The following is a 17,780-nucleotide window of genomic DNA, read 5'->3' as shown; positions in this document are numbered from 1 at the left end:
CTGAAGCTAGCAAAATTTGATCCTACAAAAAAAAAAAACCTGTTCTGATTACACTTAGACAACACCTACTTTAAATAATACACACAGTTTCTCAAGTAGAAAACATTCTTGCACCCTTTACCTTGTGTGCATCATTGCACTGTATTATGGGCAAGAATGGTTTAAACAGCTCTAAGAAGGCCAAATTTCTGCACTCAGAAAGTAGAATTTTACCTCAGAGGCCAGAGATAATTTGGGTCTGGCACCTCACTGGATCACTTCAGCATCATATTTTGACACAGTGCACTTCTCAGACATACTCTGTAATCTCAGTGTTATCTACTGCAAAACATTCTTCTCTACTGCAGGCTATTCTGCAGAGTATTATCAGGAGGGACAGAACTCCCATCAAGGCCTTTCAGAATCTTGGGCAGAAAGGAGAACACTCATTCCCACACATCAGCGAGATAACACAGATGTTTTCTTCAGCTACACTACTTTCACAAAATGGATGGAGTCAGGTATTATAAAATTGTGCACACATGAATGTGTCCTGTCTGGTTCCTGATGGACATGCTACAATAATCTGCAGTACTTCAAATTCTAACAAATATTTTCTCTATTGTAAAGCAAAATTCTAATGAAGGTGTTTATTAAAAAATAAAAAAAATTGGGCACCCACGTACATAAATGGCTGATCCAGCTTCTTCTGACACCTCCAGGTGACAACCATGTCTACCATCTTCTCTTGCTGTAGGTGACTTTGCCAACTTAAATCCAGCAACTATACAGGTGTCCTATGGAGACAGGGTGATTAACAGATGTTAAGTGCTGTACATCCTCTTTTAAAAGAGGATGTGATGTCTTATTTCACTCTAAAATCTTAAGGCTTACAATAACAAGATTTAAACAAATTCCAAATGCTGCCTTTAAGTTTCTCTATTAAGTTCTTCTACCCATGAAATTCATATTTCTAACCAACCTCAGCTAGCATTTTTTTTTTTTTTAATTCTGCTAAAATATTTGAATTTTTCATGCTACTATTACTGGCAAAAGCTAGAGGGGAAGAGTCATATTGAGTAAAGCAAGAAAATGGTTACCCTTTAAATATACCGAAGTCTGACTCCTTGCATAAGATTAACTAAACTAAAAAAGTAGTCACATTTCTGACTAATACTGAAAAGACATTCCTTTCTTGGTTGTTGTTACTGCATTACAGCTGCACTTTGAAGAGATTCTCCTTAAAAATATTTTCAAATTGGTTGAATTGACATCTTTCAATTTAATTCTTAAGGGTCAACTAAGTTAGTAAATCACTAGATTGCTGATAGGAAAAGAGACACCAACTGCTCTGGTGTCACTCTTGAGCTTCCAGCACAAGCAGCAGTTTCATTTTTTGCTGCTTGGGTATAAAATATCTTAGACACCACTAAGTAAAGAAGAACAGGGAGGATTTAAGCACCTGTAGCAGATCACCTTTAGTAGTAACTTCACCCCAAAAATAAAAGGGAGAAGAAGGATGAAGGAAAACACATTTAGGAAGTAGACATGCTAAGAAAGGTATTTGAGCAAGAAAAAATACAATGCTGGGAACTCTTACACAACGTAAAGCTCTTTTAAAGTCAGCTGCTTATGTACCAAAACAGGATGGAAGGGTTGTTCGTACATGATCCATTCCCATAAACCCTTTCCATGCTCATGCAAACACACCTGAGAACAATCATATTAGACTTGAAGCCCTTTTCCTATTTGACCTTCTACCAAAAGCACTTTCAGCAGTTTTTAATGAATGACTTTTGTTTGTGTGTTTATTTGATTATAACAAATAAAAGAGTTTTCTGATTAACGCTGACAGTTTTTGCCGAATATTGCACTATGATGTCTCTTTTTGCTATTTCAGCAATCTGATAATGCTACTCTGAATGATTTAAGATCCAAAGCATTAAAATTTTCTGCAACAAAAAGAAAGGCTGCTGGTTTAAGTGATACTAATATATTTAGTTATTAAAGGATTTGGAAAAAAAATGCAAGAAAAATAAGCTTGAACAGAGCATTTAATATACAGCAAAACTACATAGGGCATGGTGATTTTCTGGTAGTGTCATAAATGGGTACAGAATGTGTATTTTGACTAGAAGATAATATGCAAGTCACCTAACTGTAAGGTGTACTCAGAGCTGAGAATCATAGAATCATTAAGGTTGGAAGAGACCTCCAAGATCATCTGGTCCAACCATCACCCTACTACCAATGTCACCCACTAACCCATGTCCCTAAGCACCAGGTCCAACTAAATGAGTCAAAACAATTAGATGACTTAATATTCCCTGCACCCGAAACATGCCACTCTGCAAACATACATTAAAGTTGTTTCATTCTTTTCAGATACAGATAAAAACATAGAAATACAACCTTCAGCTCAGCTACTTTACAGAAAATACGTGCAGTACACATCTTTCCCCTCTCTACTGCTGATGCTATTCATGGTGTTCCTTCAACAGTGGAATCAACCTTCAAATAAAAAGCTATCCATTATTCCTGCTTCAGCATTTTATTAGATTACAGGCTGCACCAGATTCGGAAACTTAGCTGCTGAGTCAGGACTGGAGAGCTGACTTTACTTCTCTTGTACTTCTTTCTCAGAAGGAACTTTAGATTTACACAGACTCAAGTGTTTACACAGGCTGATAATAGAAACTTTTCTGTGAATAACGGAGATTACCTGTGATGGCAGCTCTTACATAACACGCAATGCAAAACACGACATTCAATAAATACCTATGAAAGGTCTGTAATTTCAAAAGAAGTAGTAAAACAGCACTAACCTCAAAATCTAGTTTTAAGGACAAAAAGAACAGATGTATTCTCAAATTTGTCATTAATTCTTGGTCAAGTCTGACAGGCTGTGAATTGCAGTTTCTAAACATGAACAAAATTTACATAAGCCTTGCACAGTATTTTGAAATTTAGGATTGTATGCAGTGTGAAGGTTCAGGTTATCGGGGAAGACCACTGATTTTAGTGCTGGCTTTCTAAGGGTTGCTGCCTGCAGGTTGGGGTTTCCTATTCAGCTCTCTGCGACTGATCTAATTGTTACTCAAGGCTTTGCTCATGATTTGTATTTTAATCAGGACAATAAAAATCATTAGTTCTTTATATTTAAAATCATTCTGCAAATTGTATATTTAGCAAATTAATTCAAGAACTTCCCATCCTGGTATAAAGACTGACACTTCTTACTTCATACATATCTGAGGTTTGTAAAAGTAGGACTTTCTGTCTCAAACCAACTGAACTGATTTTGCTGATATTCAAGGCACATTTCTCTCTTCTGCATGGCATATGACAAACAGTAAAACAAGGCTTTGATTCACAGCAGAATCTGATTTAGAATTGAACGCTCTCTGACCTGCACACATTACCCAAGCCCCTTGGTATTGTTTCCTCAAACTCACACAAGTCTGAAATTGGCCATGCATCAATTTCAAGGTCAAATTAATAGCACAATATCTGTACAGGTTCCACTAAAAGAATCTAGGTAATTTTTATTCCTTACTGTTAGATTGATATGAAAGAATTCTATTTGTGAAATCTCTCATTCATGACCACTGTGTTCCTGACTTTTCCTTCATATAACCTATTGTGACTGGCAAGATACTAGCCGCAAACAGAGGAAGATGTCCTGTAGATTTATTTCTTTTTTGCTCTTCCCCAGACTTTCTATTAAATAGATTACACAGTACAGATAACATGTACTTCCCAAGACCCACTGCCATGCTATCTGTCAGAACAAGCACCTTTTGCTGGAAAATATTTCTTAGAATCAGCAATTTCTTAAAAACAAAGCTTTATCCCATTCAGTTCATGACAAGACCAATTACCTGCTGATGGAAACCACATGGTAAATTATGCCAGAAAAAAACCTTGAAGTGCAAGGAATTGCATTGTTGATTAAAACTTCTGAAGAATTTTAGAGATTCATTAAAAATACAATAAGCATTTTTGAATATTTTAACTCATATATTATGTGACTGAAAACAAGACAAGGTCAGAATTACAGAGAAAAAGAAGGATCGACAAATATGTATGCCAGCATCATTCATTTCCAAGGGAAGATTTCACCTATATTTCACACCTACTTACTAAACATTCATAATACTGGTATTTTTGAGAGCCAGCCTTTTCATAGACTATGTCAGTCTCTCTTACACGTTCTGTAACTTTCAAACCTCCTTCATGACTTCAGCTCATTTATCAAAAGTTTGAAAAGTCTCAAAAAGACTCTTTTGAAAAAAAAGGGCAATACTAAACTTTTTCTTGGGTAAGGTACTTTTGTTTTTTTCATTGAAAAACAAATTCATTTGAAAAAGTAGTCAATGTATAACATCGCCTACATTTGAGGATCGTCTAAGCAATAACTAAATGCTTAGTTCCTTCTCTCTAAACTATATGTATTTACAGCAAAACAACTAAAAGAATCGTTATTATTATTAAGCTATATTAATTTAGTAAGATTAACACAGAGGAAAAAACAAGTTTCAGAAGTTTTCACTGTCTGAAAGTATACAAGCATCTAATTATAGAAAAAAATACTATAGGTTACTACATAGTATATAAACACATCAGCTCTAATTATAGGTGTAGTTCTTGAAATTTGCAGCATCAGTCCCATGTGCCTCCAGAGCTGACATATGCATCTTTGAAGCCAATACAATTCAGAGTGCAAGCTACTATCCAAAAACAGAAAGATCACTCCAAAGGAATACAAATCGATCTTTCCTTCTCCAAAAAAAAAAAGATAAGAAAAGAAAAAGAAGAAAAAAAGAGCTGAGAAACGAGCAAAAATCATTATTTATCCTTAGGTAGAATTACATGAAAAGAGCAGGCTTTTCTCTGAACTGAAATTAAAAGATCCCATAAATTCAAAGCAATTTGGACTTTCAATGATATTTTGATGTAGGGCCCTAACATCTGAATGTTTTATCTTTCAGCATATAGATTAACAGAGTTCAGGTGTACTAGACTGGATATTAGGAAAAAAGCTCTTCACTGGGAGGGTGGTCAGGCACTGGAACAAGCTCCCCAGGGAAGCAGTCTTAACACCAGGTATGCCATTCAAGAAGCATTTGGACAACGCCCTCAGACATATGGTCTGATTTTTGAGTGATCCTGTGTGAAGCCAGGAGTTGGACTCGATGGTCCTCATGGGTCCCTTCCAACTCAGGATATCACAGTTCTATGATCTGAACTGAAAAGCCTAGACAGAATTTTAACTAAGCCATTTCTATTTCCATGTTTGAGAAGGCTTTTAAATTTTGCTCATAAAAATATATCTAAAAACCTGAAAACAACACTCAATTTTCTTCACTAAATAATTCTCCATTTTCAGTGTGAATTTATATAACAATAAAGCACTCACATGAGTTTATAATGTACTGTATACTTTAAGTCGATATCTGGCTAATATTGAAACGTCAGCAAACTGACAGGCAATCTAATCAAAATTATTAACTTGAGGTAATTGTTTTCAGCTTCTTTTCCCTCTTTAGTTGCAGCACTCTCTCACTGAAACTCATAGGCTGACTTGCCAACGTCCCTTACACTGCAGCTATCAAACCAAGATGCATCTCTAACGAAGCAAGATGCCAGCACCCAGACAATAAAGAAAACTAAGCAGTTTTGAGTTATTTAAAAAAAAGTTTTTAGTGTAATTATCTTAAATCAATTTAATTTTAAGGTCTACCTTTTCAAATTACAATAGACTTTTAACTTATGAACATAAAAGGATAGCTTCTCTATCATCCACATTCATGATCCTTTACTTGTTAAGTAAAGGAAACAGCACTGAAAAACAAGAAGAACTGCTTTATTTCAATGTTATTGTCCAAACGAATTTACACAAGCAAATACTTTTTTCTAGTTTGTATTTATAGATTTTAACTGACTAAACAGACTATTTCTAATTTTGGTGATAGCTATACAAAGAGAAAATAAGAAAGCAACATACATCTGTGGAAAACAAACTCTAAAATAAGAAAAATAAATATATTTTACCCCATTACGTATAACTTTTGCACAATCATCTGCCATTTTTCCATATATCAAAATATTGATACTGTCAATCCTTGCACACGAGTTATCTAGAGAAAAAAAAAAAAAGAAAAAATCCAATTACCATAAATTCTTCAAAGCAAAACTGTAACAGGAAGATGTTTCCAAAATAAATTCATCTTCAGAGCTTAACACTTCATTCCAATTTATTTACAAGCAGCAAATCATTTAAAATAGCTGTTAAACTGTTTTTGTGTGCTAACTGTAGGTAAATCTGCAAAATATTCTTTAATAGATAACCATTTTATATGGGCACATACTCTGCATCCGTGTACATTAAGCAGAAATGACACAGATTTCCACTTGAACAATTCAGTGCATAATATTAGAAAGGAAATATTAACTAGTCACATTTGATTTTTTTGCATTAACACAGAACTACAGAACTAGATTAAATAGAGATAATCCTCCAGGACACATGCATATCAAGTAAGTAGTCTTCCAGGAGGACCAAAGCAGAAATCAAGTTGTTATTTTAGAAGATTTTCCTAGCTGCTATTGTTACAGAAATAACACTAATGATTTAGATGTGCAAATTTATTTTTTGATGCTCTGGAGAACATGCAGAAGCTCTCAGTCTTCTTGTACAGTCATTTGAAATTAACACGACACATGAAGTTTTGCTTCTATCCTTGGGAACTCTCAAGCCAGCAGGGAGCCAGCCCTCCAGCCCCATCAACGTCATTCACCTCTGGTGACACAAATCACAAGCGGCACTGCCAGGTAGGATCTGCACGCCCTAGCCTGCAGTTTGGCCATAGTCACAGAATTTGTAGGATCATGAAGGTTCAAAAGGGGCAAGTGATGATTCCCTAACAAGTGTAAGGAAGGAGCTGAGAAAAAAGGTGAAAGAAAGGGGAAGTCCAACATTAATTTGGACTCTCAACTAATGACATCCTTCTACTTCCTGGTAGGAAGGAAAGATAAGCTTTGGACTTAAGAAGGAGAGATTTTTTTTAAACTACCATTTATTACATGATAAACAACTTCAGTCTTCCAACACAGCAATGTGTCTATTGATACTTGAATACCTGAGTAATGAGCTGAAAATCTTTCTCTGAACCGCTTAGTTTAAAACAATACAATACATATGTCTTACTGCTAACCAACATACTGACCTATATTAAATGTGCACTGACATAGTATATACTGGGCAACTAAGCGTATATGTTTCTTAGTCCTTCTGTATGATAAGAAGCTTAAAAATACTCTATTAAAACTGTACCCATAGCTAATGAATTTCCAGAACAGTATTTTAAAAGATTCTGCAACAAGAAGTCTACTAAAAAATACAGAGACCATGTTGCTCACAGGTAGTTTACCTGGTGTTAAGTTTAAAATAATCCAGTTGTGGAGAGAATGAACATTTCTAGACATTATTTCAAGTCTAAACATTTTCTGAACACAAAGCAGGTACTAGTGGTCTAATAGCATTATGTCAAAAAAACAAGTGTGAGAAGTCCAGGGAAAAAAAAAAAGCAAATGGAGTACCTTGAAGAACAATCTTGAAAAAGTCTGTCCCATCTCCAAGTTTTGTTAGTGGATAGGAAAGAATAACAACTCCCTAAAAAATAAAAACAAATATATATATACACACATATATATATAAACTAGGACTATATACCTATATGTTACTGAAACGCTGATAACAACTGAAATCTCTATGAGCTACAACAAGAAAAGGTAGAATTAAAGTAAGAGCAAAATACCATCTGAATTCTTAAAAAAGAATAAAAAATAAATAGAACTTGCTCAAGAAGAGCAATATTCTTGGGATATACAGGAAATTCCATGCATGAAATAGTATAGGTCAAAACTACTTAGATGCTACAGGCTACATGGTAAGCTTAGACTGCACAATGAAATAATAGATATGAAGGTACATTTTACTACTTACACCACAAAGGCTAAAATGTAGCTAAAATGGGTCGGGCAATCAAAATCTTAAAAGATGAAGCAATTCCTCAAAAATCACTGGCAAAAGGTTACAACATAAACATATACAGAAAAATATAGTTGAGAGATAAAAGACACACAAGAAGATAAATAAACTGTGGAAATAAAAAAAAATGTACATCTGGGATTACAAAACAGCATCACAAAGCCTGGAAACTGCAGCAATATAAAAATTCATCAATAGTATGCTCTGAAAGATTCAAAGGTTCTACTAAATACATAAAATATATTTTATTATATGTATGATACATATTAATGTATTATTATAATGAAGTTCCAAGTTACACTGAAGCAAAATCGCTGCAATTTTACATAGGTTAACATCTCCTTGGAACAATTTTGGTTTGTCTGTTTTCAGAAACATGGCATCTCATCAGTAAAGCTTCTTCTTCAATGTTAACAAAAATGTTAGTCCAATGTGTTCCTACCCAGTAAAGCACGTAAAAAAACTGTAATTTTCAGGGATAAAAGCATAGAAATTGGTTCAATAAAGAAAAACACAGGAATTTGAAAACTGAGTCTATGAACCATTTAAGAGAACTATAAAACAGCACAGTAAAAATAAATAAATAAAAGGGCTCTTATAAAGACACAGCAGAGGCAATCATCTATAAATGCACAAAAGCAACATTAAGAGGACAATCAGGTAAATCACTGTGATGTTATAACACACACATTCTTTACAAAACTTGATTTAAATGTTAGTAAACACCTCTTAAACCAAATTAGGATAAAATATAGAGCACTGAATTGTTATTGTAGATGCTTTTCAGAGCAAAATTAGTCCTACAACAACATATTAACAGAGAAGGAATCCAAATAAAAGTGAACTTTTTACTGCTTTATAAAGAATTACTTAACATCCATAAATCCTCCTTTTCCAACCTGAAGCATAGTTTAATTTTATTGCACTAAGAAAAAGCTATATTGAATTGTATTTAATATTTACTATATTTATTACTTCCAAGACAATAGTAATATTTCATTTAGATCAAAACAAAGGTCAAAAATCTATGACTACGTTTTTTTAGCAGTTAAACTCCTATTTGAGACTGAAGTATCAAATACATATTTTAACAATCAGCATCTGTAGAATAATGTTTTGAGATCTGTCAGCGAATACACAGATTTTCCACTCATTCACAAAAATCACAACTTTGTTTAAAATCTCAAGTAGTATATGTATTTTTTCTTGAGACTGTTTGTCTTGAACTGTATTCACAAGTAAAACAAATTCTATAGATTTGCTCTTATAATTAATTCTTTGTAATAAAGCAGTCACCTCAGGAACACTATATTCACCTCTATTTTTTCTTATTAAAGAAATTTCAATCCACACAAATACAATTTGAAGAACACGCTACATTTATGAGATAGGGACTCTGCTTTCTGACCATTTTTACTTTCCATGTTTCCTTCTGCATCCCACTACCTTCAAATGATTTCTCAGATTTTGGGACCCCAATCTTCACTAGAATTAACATGGCCCCACTACTTTCCTTGGTATCCCAAACACCTACTCTCTAATCCTCTTTCTCATACTCATTGTTTCTCAATATACCTAAAACTCTTGGGCTCCGAATTTTCGCAAAACCTGCTCCAAGTCACTTTTTTCCCCACAAATCCTGCACTGCACACCAAGACCATAGACATACTTCTTCCAAAAGCCTCCCCATTCCATCTACCACTAGACTAACCCTCAAACTGTCTTTGTGCAATTCATCTAGTGAATCTGGCTCCCTCCTTGCCAGTCTAGTTCCTCAGTCTGGTCCAAGAGCTGATTTGGCAGTAGCAACAGTGCTCTGGGATATCACAGCACATTTTTCAGGTTTGGTTCAGCTGCCAAAGTCCAAAGGATAATGAAATAACAGGAGGTGACATCAGGTTCATTCAGGGTACAGCCTGACTAAGGATGTATGGACTTTCATTGTGCTGTGTTCCCACATTTAATGGGGAACATAAATTTAAATTAAACTTTATATTCTTCAGAGGGATGCTAGAAACAAAAAAATTCCAGAAGAACAAAAGGAAAACATTTCATAAAATCCTCCTTTGCCCTTCCTTCTTTCTCAAAGCATGACCTGACTTTTGGCAGCACTGGAATAACAGCATGCCACCACTAAGATAACCTAACATCAGTGCAGTCTAACATTTCCTTCAAGCTCTGTCTGCAGAACTGGATTCTCCAACATATTTAATGGTGCATTAGCACAAGCTTTATCAGCTCTCCAGTTGTACTGGTTTTATGCCAAGCTGTTTTAGTCACCCACTAATCCATATTGGCAGCAGCATGAAGTTTTCTTAATATAAGGCAAAATTCTGAGAAAGATTCTGTACACTTTCTCTTTCAGCAATTAGCTATAAAACCACACGTATGCTTTAAATCATAGTATGTTAATAATCATCCTGCTTTCCTACTGGAAACATTTGCTTCAGCAGAAACCTTTTCTAATTCAGAATCTGCTTCCGTCTGCTTCAGCATTTCCTTTGTGAACAAGAATCCCTGTTCTTCAGTGTCAGAGGGTGCTTGCAGAAATAGCTCTTTAAAAGCAGAAAAGCCTACATACCCTGCAGGTGCATGGGGACAGAAAGCTACACCCTGAGGAATAAAAACCCTGCTTATAAGCACCACTGGATATTGATAATTCCATTTGTTCATTTACAAGACCTAAGGGGTCATTCTCCCTCATTTATGTCGTCAAATCACCTCCTATCACACTCTAGTCTACTTCCAAAAAGGGCAGATTTGCTCCTTTATGCTTTACTTCTGGCATCTCCTTGACACCAGAATGAACCAGTCCAGGGAAGAAGAGCGGCTGAAAACTACCCTGGTAATATGGATAGTTTCCCACCAGTTTATTTCTCTCAACTGAGTCATCGCAGAGTCAGATAAGCACTAACGCTAGAACTGGGAATATACAGGTGGGGAAGCAAAATGTTCTTTTTGGATGCAGAAAATCATTATGTCACTTCTGTTCATACTTTTAAAACATTTGCATCATTTTTTAAGGATGCAAGCCACCTAAGGTTTTCTCCAGAATTTGCTTTTATTTTTAACAGTCAGAAAGCAAGCCTGGGATGATGCTGATTTCTAGCTTCTTAAATGCCAAGGATGGTAAACAGGATTTTCAGCACCATGCACACAAAAAAATTAAACAGGTTAAAAAAAGAAAACCCTCAAGAATCGGCACTGCATTTTACAGAGTATATGTGGTTTAGGAATGAAAAAATATATTGCTGCATTATACTAGCACACTGGGACTGTACTTCGAATATATACCTAAATATATTTGGGAGTACTGGAGAATATATAATGCGCAATTGATAATGATTAAAAAAATTAATCACGTCTTGATGTATATAGTTGCCAGAGATCTCTTTTCATAAAACTGGCTACTGAATTGCTTCATACAAGAAAGAAAAACTTTCAAAATACATCACTGAGAAATCTGATCTTTAGCAGGATGGTGGTGCTTATTACTATTTAAAAAAATAAATAACCTCCCTCAAAACTTTAATTTTCAGCACAGTCTTCTGCATACTGAAGTATTTTTATATGGGTACATAAAGAAAAATATATCAAAGAAATATATTTATATAAGAAAACCTCTTACAAAATTTAAACCTGCTCATGTAAGAGGAAGGGGCAGAAATGCAGACCAATGGAATCAATAGCAACAATGCAACTAAATCCAACAGTGTCATAATTCTGCATTACCTATAGCTATGCAACAGATGTACATAAACATACAGCACCAGTAAGTCACAAACTGAGTCAAAATACGTAGATCCCTTATAAATAAAGCAGGAACTATTTCAAAGCAAAATTTGTTTGTCAGTAAGTTACCTGGAAGTATTTGTTGGTATGATCCAAGCCTGCGTGCAAATGTTTTAAATCCTCCCTCTGCAAGTGGCTTGGAAGTGGAGGCTCATATTTTCCTTTAATGATCTTCAGCAGCTGAACAGGCATGGTTGCTTTATCTAAACAAAAGTGAGAAACAGACTCCTGAAGCTACTCAGCTTGTTCAAACTAAGAGTTACTAGAAGATGCAATTTATTCGGAAGGGGAAAATCTATTTCATAACACAAGAGTTTTATTATACAAGACTAAAAATCTTCAGAGGGATTGGCCTCATCTCTCAGTACCATGAACATCAGGAAGAGAGAACATAACATTTGCTTGGTGATAGACCTCCATTGTAACTCTTTTATTTGGAAAACATTTCATTGTGCTGGAAATGGCAACAAAATACTACTTTATACATGATTAAAAACAACTGGTGAATGTAAAAGATAAACAGTATGAATGCTTTTTGTACAGAAATACACATTAGAAAACAAAGATGGACTTTGAATGGCAAAACCAAAGCAGAATGTTGTTGCCAAGTGAAAAGCAGAAGTGCAACTACAGCTGGATCAGCAACAGTACATCAGCAATATGGAGAAGAAGATGCACGGGAGACGCATTATGTTTGCATGACTGATTTTCAAAGCAGTTTGTGCAACTGGCAAGATTTCCTTGTCCCTCAACCCCCTCCTAAAATTAAAACAAACATCCCAGAAGATTTAAGATCAGAAAATAGCTAAGTCATTGCATGTTATGCTTACCAAGCTCTTCATAGCAAGCACACAAGACTACCTGAAGGAGTAAAAGGTCCTTATAAGAATGGGGAGCTGTTAAGGGTAGTCACGCAACAGATCCCTGAGCTGACAACTCCTATCCATGTTGCTGCCCAAATCACAGATAGGCTGCCTCGACAGCTGTTACCTACACTGATTCCAACATATGAAGCAACGATCAGTGGCATTAATTGTATCAGCCTCCTCAGGTGTCCAGAACCACACCTGGTGCTCTTGGAAGGCACCAGCAACACGTGGGATAACAGTTCCTAAGGGAAGAATATAGTCAAAGCAGTCATGTAAGCCAGCCTCCACACCTTCTGAAATAAGACTCATCTTACATTAAAAACTTCTGCCTTGTATGTGGCTTATCATATGGGCCAACATATATTAACCTTCATAATAAAGAGACCCCTTCCTCAGCACAGGTTGTAGGTAAACAGTCACTACATTCTGTACAAGACGCTTTGACTGCTTCAAAATGAAGCATCTGTTCAACCTAAGGTAAACATAATATGCTTATGTAGACTTTACTCGATACATTGAACATTTTTTAAAGAAAAAATAGTAAGAAAATAAGATGGGCCTCTACAAATGCTAAACACTACACCGCAAGAAAAAAGCTAAGAAACGTATGACTTCAGCTTCCATTGTTTGTCTTCACTGTGCTTGAAGTCGATGATACAAATTCTTGGTGATGTTATTATTATGATAATAAGAATGGGAGAGAGGGAGAAGAGTCTATTGTAGCAAAGTTACACATACAAAAAGATACAAAAATGATATAGCAATAAGTAGTTTTTGCTATGTTTTCTCATTACGTGGTCATCTCATTCTTTTTGACTTAGGTTATTTGTTGGTTTTGTTGTAGTTGTTGTTTTTTTCCTGTTGTAAATTTCCTGTTTAAAGTGTTATCTGCAGAAAAGTCACGGCACTTTCAATCTTCAATTTTCAGTAAGTTTTAATAAACTACGCGAGAATACTTTCTGTTTTCTAAAAAACCCATTTGGCAAGATTATAGCCATAATCCTTATTTCAGACAGTTTTAGCAATCTTTATATGACAGTGAATAACACAAAAGAAGTATTTCCTGCTTTGGAAGGAACACAAAACTTGGTGTGCTACTAACTAAAAGCTTAAAATATGTTATCCTTTCAGTTCAGAAGCGCTTATTCAATGCTAAGCAGACTGAATTCTTACAACATATTCCCTTAAAATTAAATGGAAATGGGATGCCATTGCCCAAACAATTCCTAACATTTCCTGAGGGGAAAGACCAGTAGACAGTAAGTTATAAACATAAGCCAATGAATACAGGAGCAAACACCCAGAAATATTACAGATATTCTTTAAAATAAACAAACAAACAAAAAAAACAGGTTCTTCACCTCACTGTCACTCCAGTACCCAAAGCTATCTGATTCCACTTACTGACTGTTTTCTCTGGTACTGAACGGCTCCATTCTTTCTCCTTCCTGAGGAAACTCTCCAGCAGCCTATTCTTGTCTAATAGACAATTTGTGAACAGTAGTTAACCCTTCAGTAGCAACATCGGCTTTTTTCTTAACATTTAAGAAAGCAGTAATAACAAAACAGCCTCTGGCTTCTTCTGGTTTCCTATTGCATCTAGGAAACCAAGTATGCATTTAAAAGCAAAATACATCGCAGAGAGTCTGAAAACTATGGTATCTCATGGGGAAAACACTAGTGTCTGACTTGAGTGTCTAATTTAAATCCGTAGCTTAGACTTTGAAAACCAGTCCCACATCTACTTCAGACAACTAAGCATCCACTTGAAATCAGGAGACTCAGTAACAGGAGAGTAACAAGGCCACAGTGCCGTGCATCTCACTCGCTCACAATATATATTCCCCTACTTCGCAACTTCTTTCTCTGTAGCTTCCTCCCCAGTGCCCACGAAACAAGGAGGCTTTGTATCATTCAGAAGATGACAACAGAGGCTCATTACAAGGCCACCAGGTACAGCACCAGATTCAGGTTTCAGTTCCTACTTGAGCCAAAGGAGGGGAAAAACCCAGGTGCAAAGAGGCGCACGTGCTGCCCTCTCTGTAGACTGCTTTAACTATGGAGCTACAAGGGTTTACAAGTCCTGTGCAACACCTCCGATGCCTTTATCTGTATGTTTTCAAACACGAACCAAGAGAACGTTGTCATTACCTGACTAGGATTTTAAGCCTCTAGTGAAAACGGCAACTAAAACTCTTATGAAGCTTTTCAGTCAAAAGTATCTACTTCACACTACGTTCTAGCAGCCTGAGAGGCCGATCTATTTCATCTAGAAACAGTCAACTTCAAAGTTAATCAGCAATGTTGCTCTTCATCAAGCAACATCAGAATGAGCTAGGGAGACGTACAACATAATGAATTAACACTTCTTAAATTTCTCTCTGTTACAGTACTTGAGCAATTACATAGATGTTTCCCTGTTGTTGTTTTCCAAGAGACATATAAAAGCAAGACATGTTTTGTTACAATACAAGGACCACTGTTAAGTCAAAATAAAGAAAGGTATTCAGGTTTAAAAACGCAACTCTCTCTACCCTCAAATTCTACAGCCCCCTTACTTTCATTTAAAAAAAAAAAGTCTTCACCATTTATTTCAATGGGATGAATATTCTGCACGTCTTCAGTACTATGAAGGAAAATTTCCGAAAAAGAGACGTATACAAGCTGATGCAGTGGGACATGCCCATATTATTTACACTACTTTCTTAACATATACTCCCACAATTAGGTAATTCATGTAAATAACATACAAATAGAAAACAAGTTGTTGTTTTTTCCCAGACCTTAAGTTTCTATACATATAAAAATAAGGTCACGTATTTTATCTGCTAAACACTGAAGTTCCCAGATTTTTGTTCTCTGCAATTAAAACACAAAGACGTGGGTGTATATGTACACACACACTGCAGCTCCAAGAGCTACAAAAGCAAGTTTTCAACACAGAAGCGATGCAAGCCCTGGCTTCCCAAATCTAGGTGCAAATATCTTTAGTGCTGTCCTTGGCATTCAGAGCTATTGTGAATATCAGCTAAGTGAAAATAAGTCTGTTGAGTATCTCTATTGCTCTCAAAGGGCTGTCTGCATAACATCGACAAGAATCACTCAAATTTGAATCTGCTGCTCAAGAATTCTCTAAGTGGCATAAGCAGAGCTACTCATAAGGAAGGGGGCGAGGAGGATGTAAGAAAGGTAGACAGCATCACGGGACACTCTTTGAACAGCAGAAAAACAGGATGGCTGCAAAACGCACACAAAGAGGAAAGTAGGCAGTGAACTAAAAACACCTATTGCCTTCCAATAGCTAAAAGTGACAAAAATACAGAGATAAAGCGACCAAAAAGCTTAATAATTTTAATATTCAAAGAACTATTCAAAAGGTTACATCTTGCATGCAAACCCAGAAAAAGTGGTAACTATCACTTTTTTAAGCAACTGAAAAGTAACTGAGGATAGCTATGGGCTCAACATGCATGTGCTGCTCTGCCCTATAATTAATTTTCTACCTACTAATTTTCTAGACTTTACATTTGTGACAGGAGAGCAGACTACTCCACTACTACAACCCACTAGTTCCATCTTAATCATCTAGGGAATATTAACATGCATTCCAAAAGCATAAAAAAAATAACGTGGTACACCATAAAACAATTGCCTAGTAGAAGCAGCTTTGAACAAAGGTTACTCTTCAACAAAAACAGACAGTTATTCTAGAAATTTGTTCTTCTGGAATGAGGACATATTCCACCAAAATACTGCAATCACAGCATGCCTCTACCTCGAGGTCCAGAAAGAAGAGAAAGAAATTCCTATATTTTAATACTATTAATACTAATATCAAGAAAACTAACTCATTCCTCTCACTTGCAGCCTAAGACTGTAAAGATCTAAGACGTGAATTAGGGAGCTAAGAAATTGTCTGGTGTACAACAAAAGCTGTCAGGTTCAGTCTTTTCATAGGTTCAGACAGAAATCAAAATAATTAGCTTTTCCTTTTAGTTGCAGCACACCCCAGAAACAAGCTTAAAATTAAAAAAGAAAAAAAATATCTTTAATTTGTATTTGGAAAACTCAAACCAGAACTGAAACTCTCAGATTAGCTGTATCATCCCTTAATGCACATTGAAAATCATTAAAACATCACAAGCTGCAGCTGCAACTGTAGTTAACACCATACAACCACAAACAATACAAAACTGCTGACCTGAACGCCAGCACAACATGAGTGAGACACAGGAACAACAGAAAAGTAAGAAATGTTTTTTCTAAGAAAGGCACATACGAAAGGCAAATTTGTTCTTACAATCAAGATAATTCATCACCATTTCTCCCCTTCTTCCACACCTCTTTAAGCAACATGAAACAGCAAATTTTGGACTGTAATTATCATAATAAAGGGGTAGAAAGTTTCTACAAGTTTTCAGCACAAAAAGCTGTAGGTCACAAGCTCAGTACACAAAAATGTTCTCATACGCTGTCAACGTTAAATTAAAGGTACCAACATGCCTTAATAGTCAAAAGCCCCAGGGAACATTCTACCACTGCAAAACATCTTATTAGCAGTGACAGACAGGTCACGTCAACCTCCTGTTACAAGCAGGAATCACTCCACGTACATTCTGGATATACAAGTTGCTGAATTCTTTTGTACAATTCTTTTTGAGCAAGGAGAATCCCTCGGATTCAATGAAGATCAACTGAATTTTCACAGATGATAGCAAGTCAGAAATAACATAGTTCACCAGTAATGGAATGATGACCCACTGACCTCATATCTCTAAGTAAATACAAGGAACAAGTAATGTAAAGGAAATAAAGACAGTCACAGTTAACGTCCTATTTCTTTACCCCAGATCAAGAGAAACAAGCATTTCCTGCAAGAGGAGGCAAAGAGACCACAAAGCAAGACTTTTCCCCATTGCATTTATTTGCTGAATGGGTCCAACATATTTGTCTTTCATGTCTAGTTCTCTGAAATATCACAATTCTGTTATTCCCTTCAAAGGGGGATTCAAAACACATACTTAAACAGAAAAACTAAGCCCCTAATAGGATCCTAAATTATAAATAATAAGATGTAAAACAAACTT

General features: G+C 35.7%; 1 protein-coding gene across 4 annotated transcripts in view; it reads right to left on the bottom strand.

Moving 5' to 3' along the window:
- The window catches only part of POT1 (protection of telomeres 1), a 629,477-nt gene that overhangs the window by 543,722 nt on the left and 67,975 nt on the right, over positions 1-17,780 (bottom strand). For 2 of the 4 annotated variants that reach the window (XM_083820263.1, XM_083820262.1), the window contains exons 2-5: positions 11,894-12,027; positions 7,582-7,654; positions 6,034-6,119; positions 666-776 (exon numbers count right to left, since the gene is read on the bottom strand). In XM_083820263.1, coding sequence (XP_083676389.1) covers positions 666-776; positions 6,034-6,119; positions 7,582-7,654; positions 11,894-12,016 — 393 coding nt within the window. In that variant the 5' untranslated portion in view covers positions 12,017-12,027. Of the gene's footprint in view, positions 1-665; positions 777-6,033; positions 6,120-7,581; positions 7,655-11,893; positions 12,028-12,818; positions 16,487-17,780 lie in introns of those variants that run through there. The other 2 variants (XR_014578164.1, XM_083820261.1) reach the window with 2 other exon arrangements.

This window comes from Anser anser (genome assembly GCF_964211835.1).
Source record: "Anser anser genome assembly, chromosome: 1".
In the NCBI taxonomy this organism is placed as follows: domain Eukaryota; kingdom Metazoa; phylum Chordata; class Aves; order Anseriformes; family Anatidae; genus Anser; species Anser anser.
Note: the sequence above shows the minus strand (reverse complement) of the source record. Positions and strands in the feature narration are given on the sequence as shown.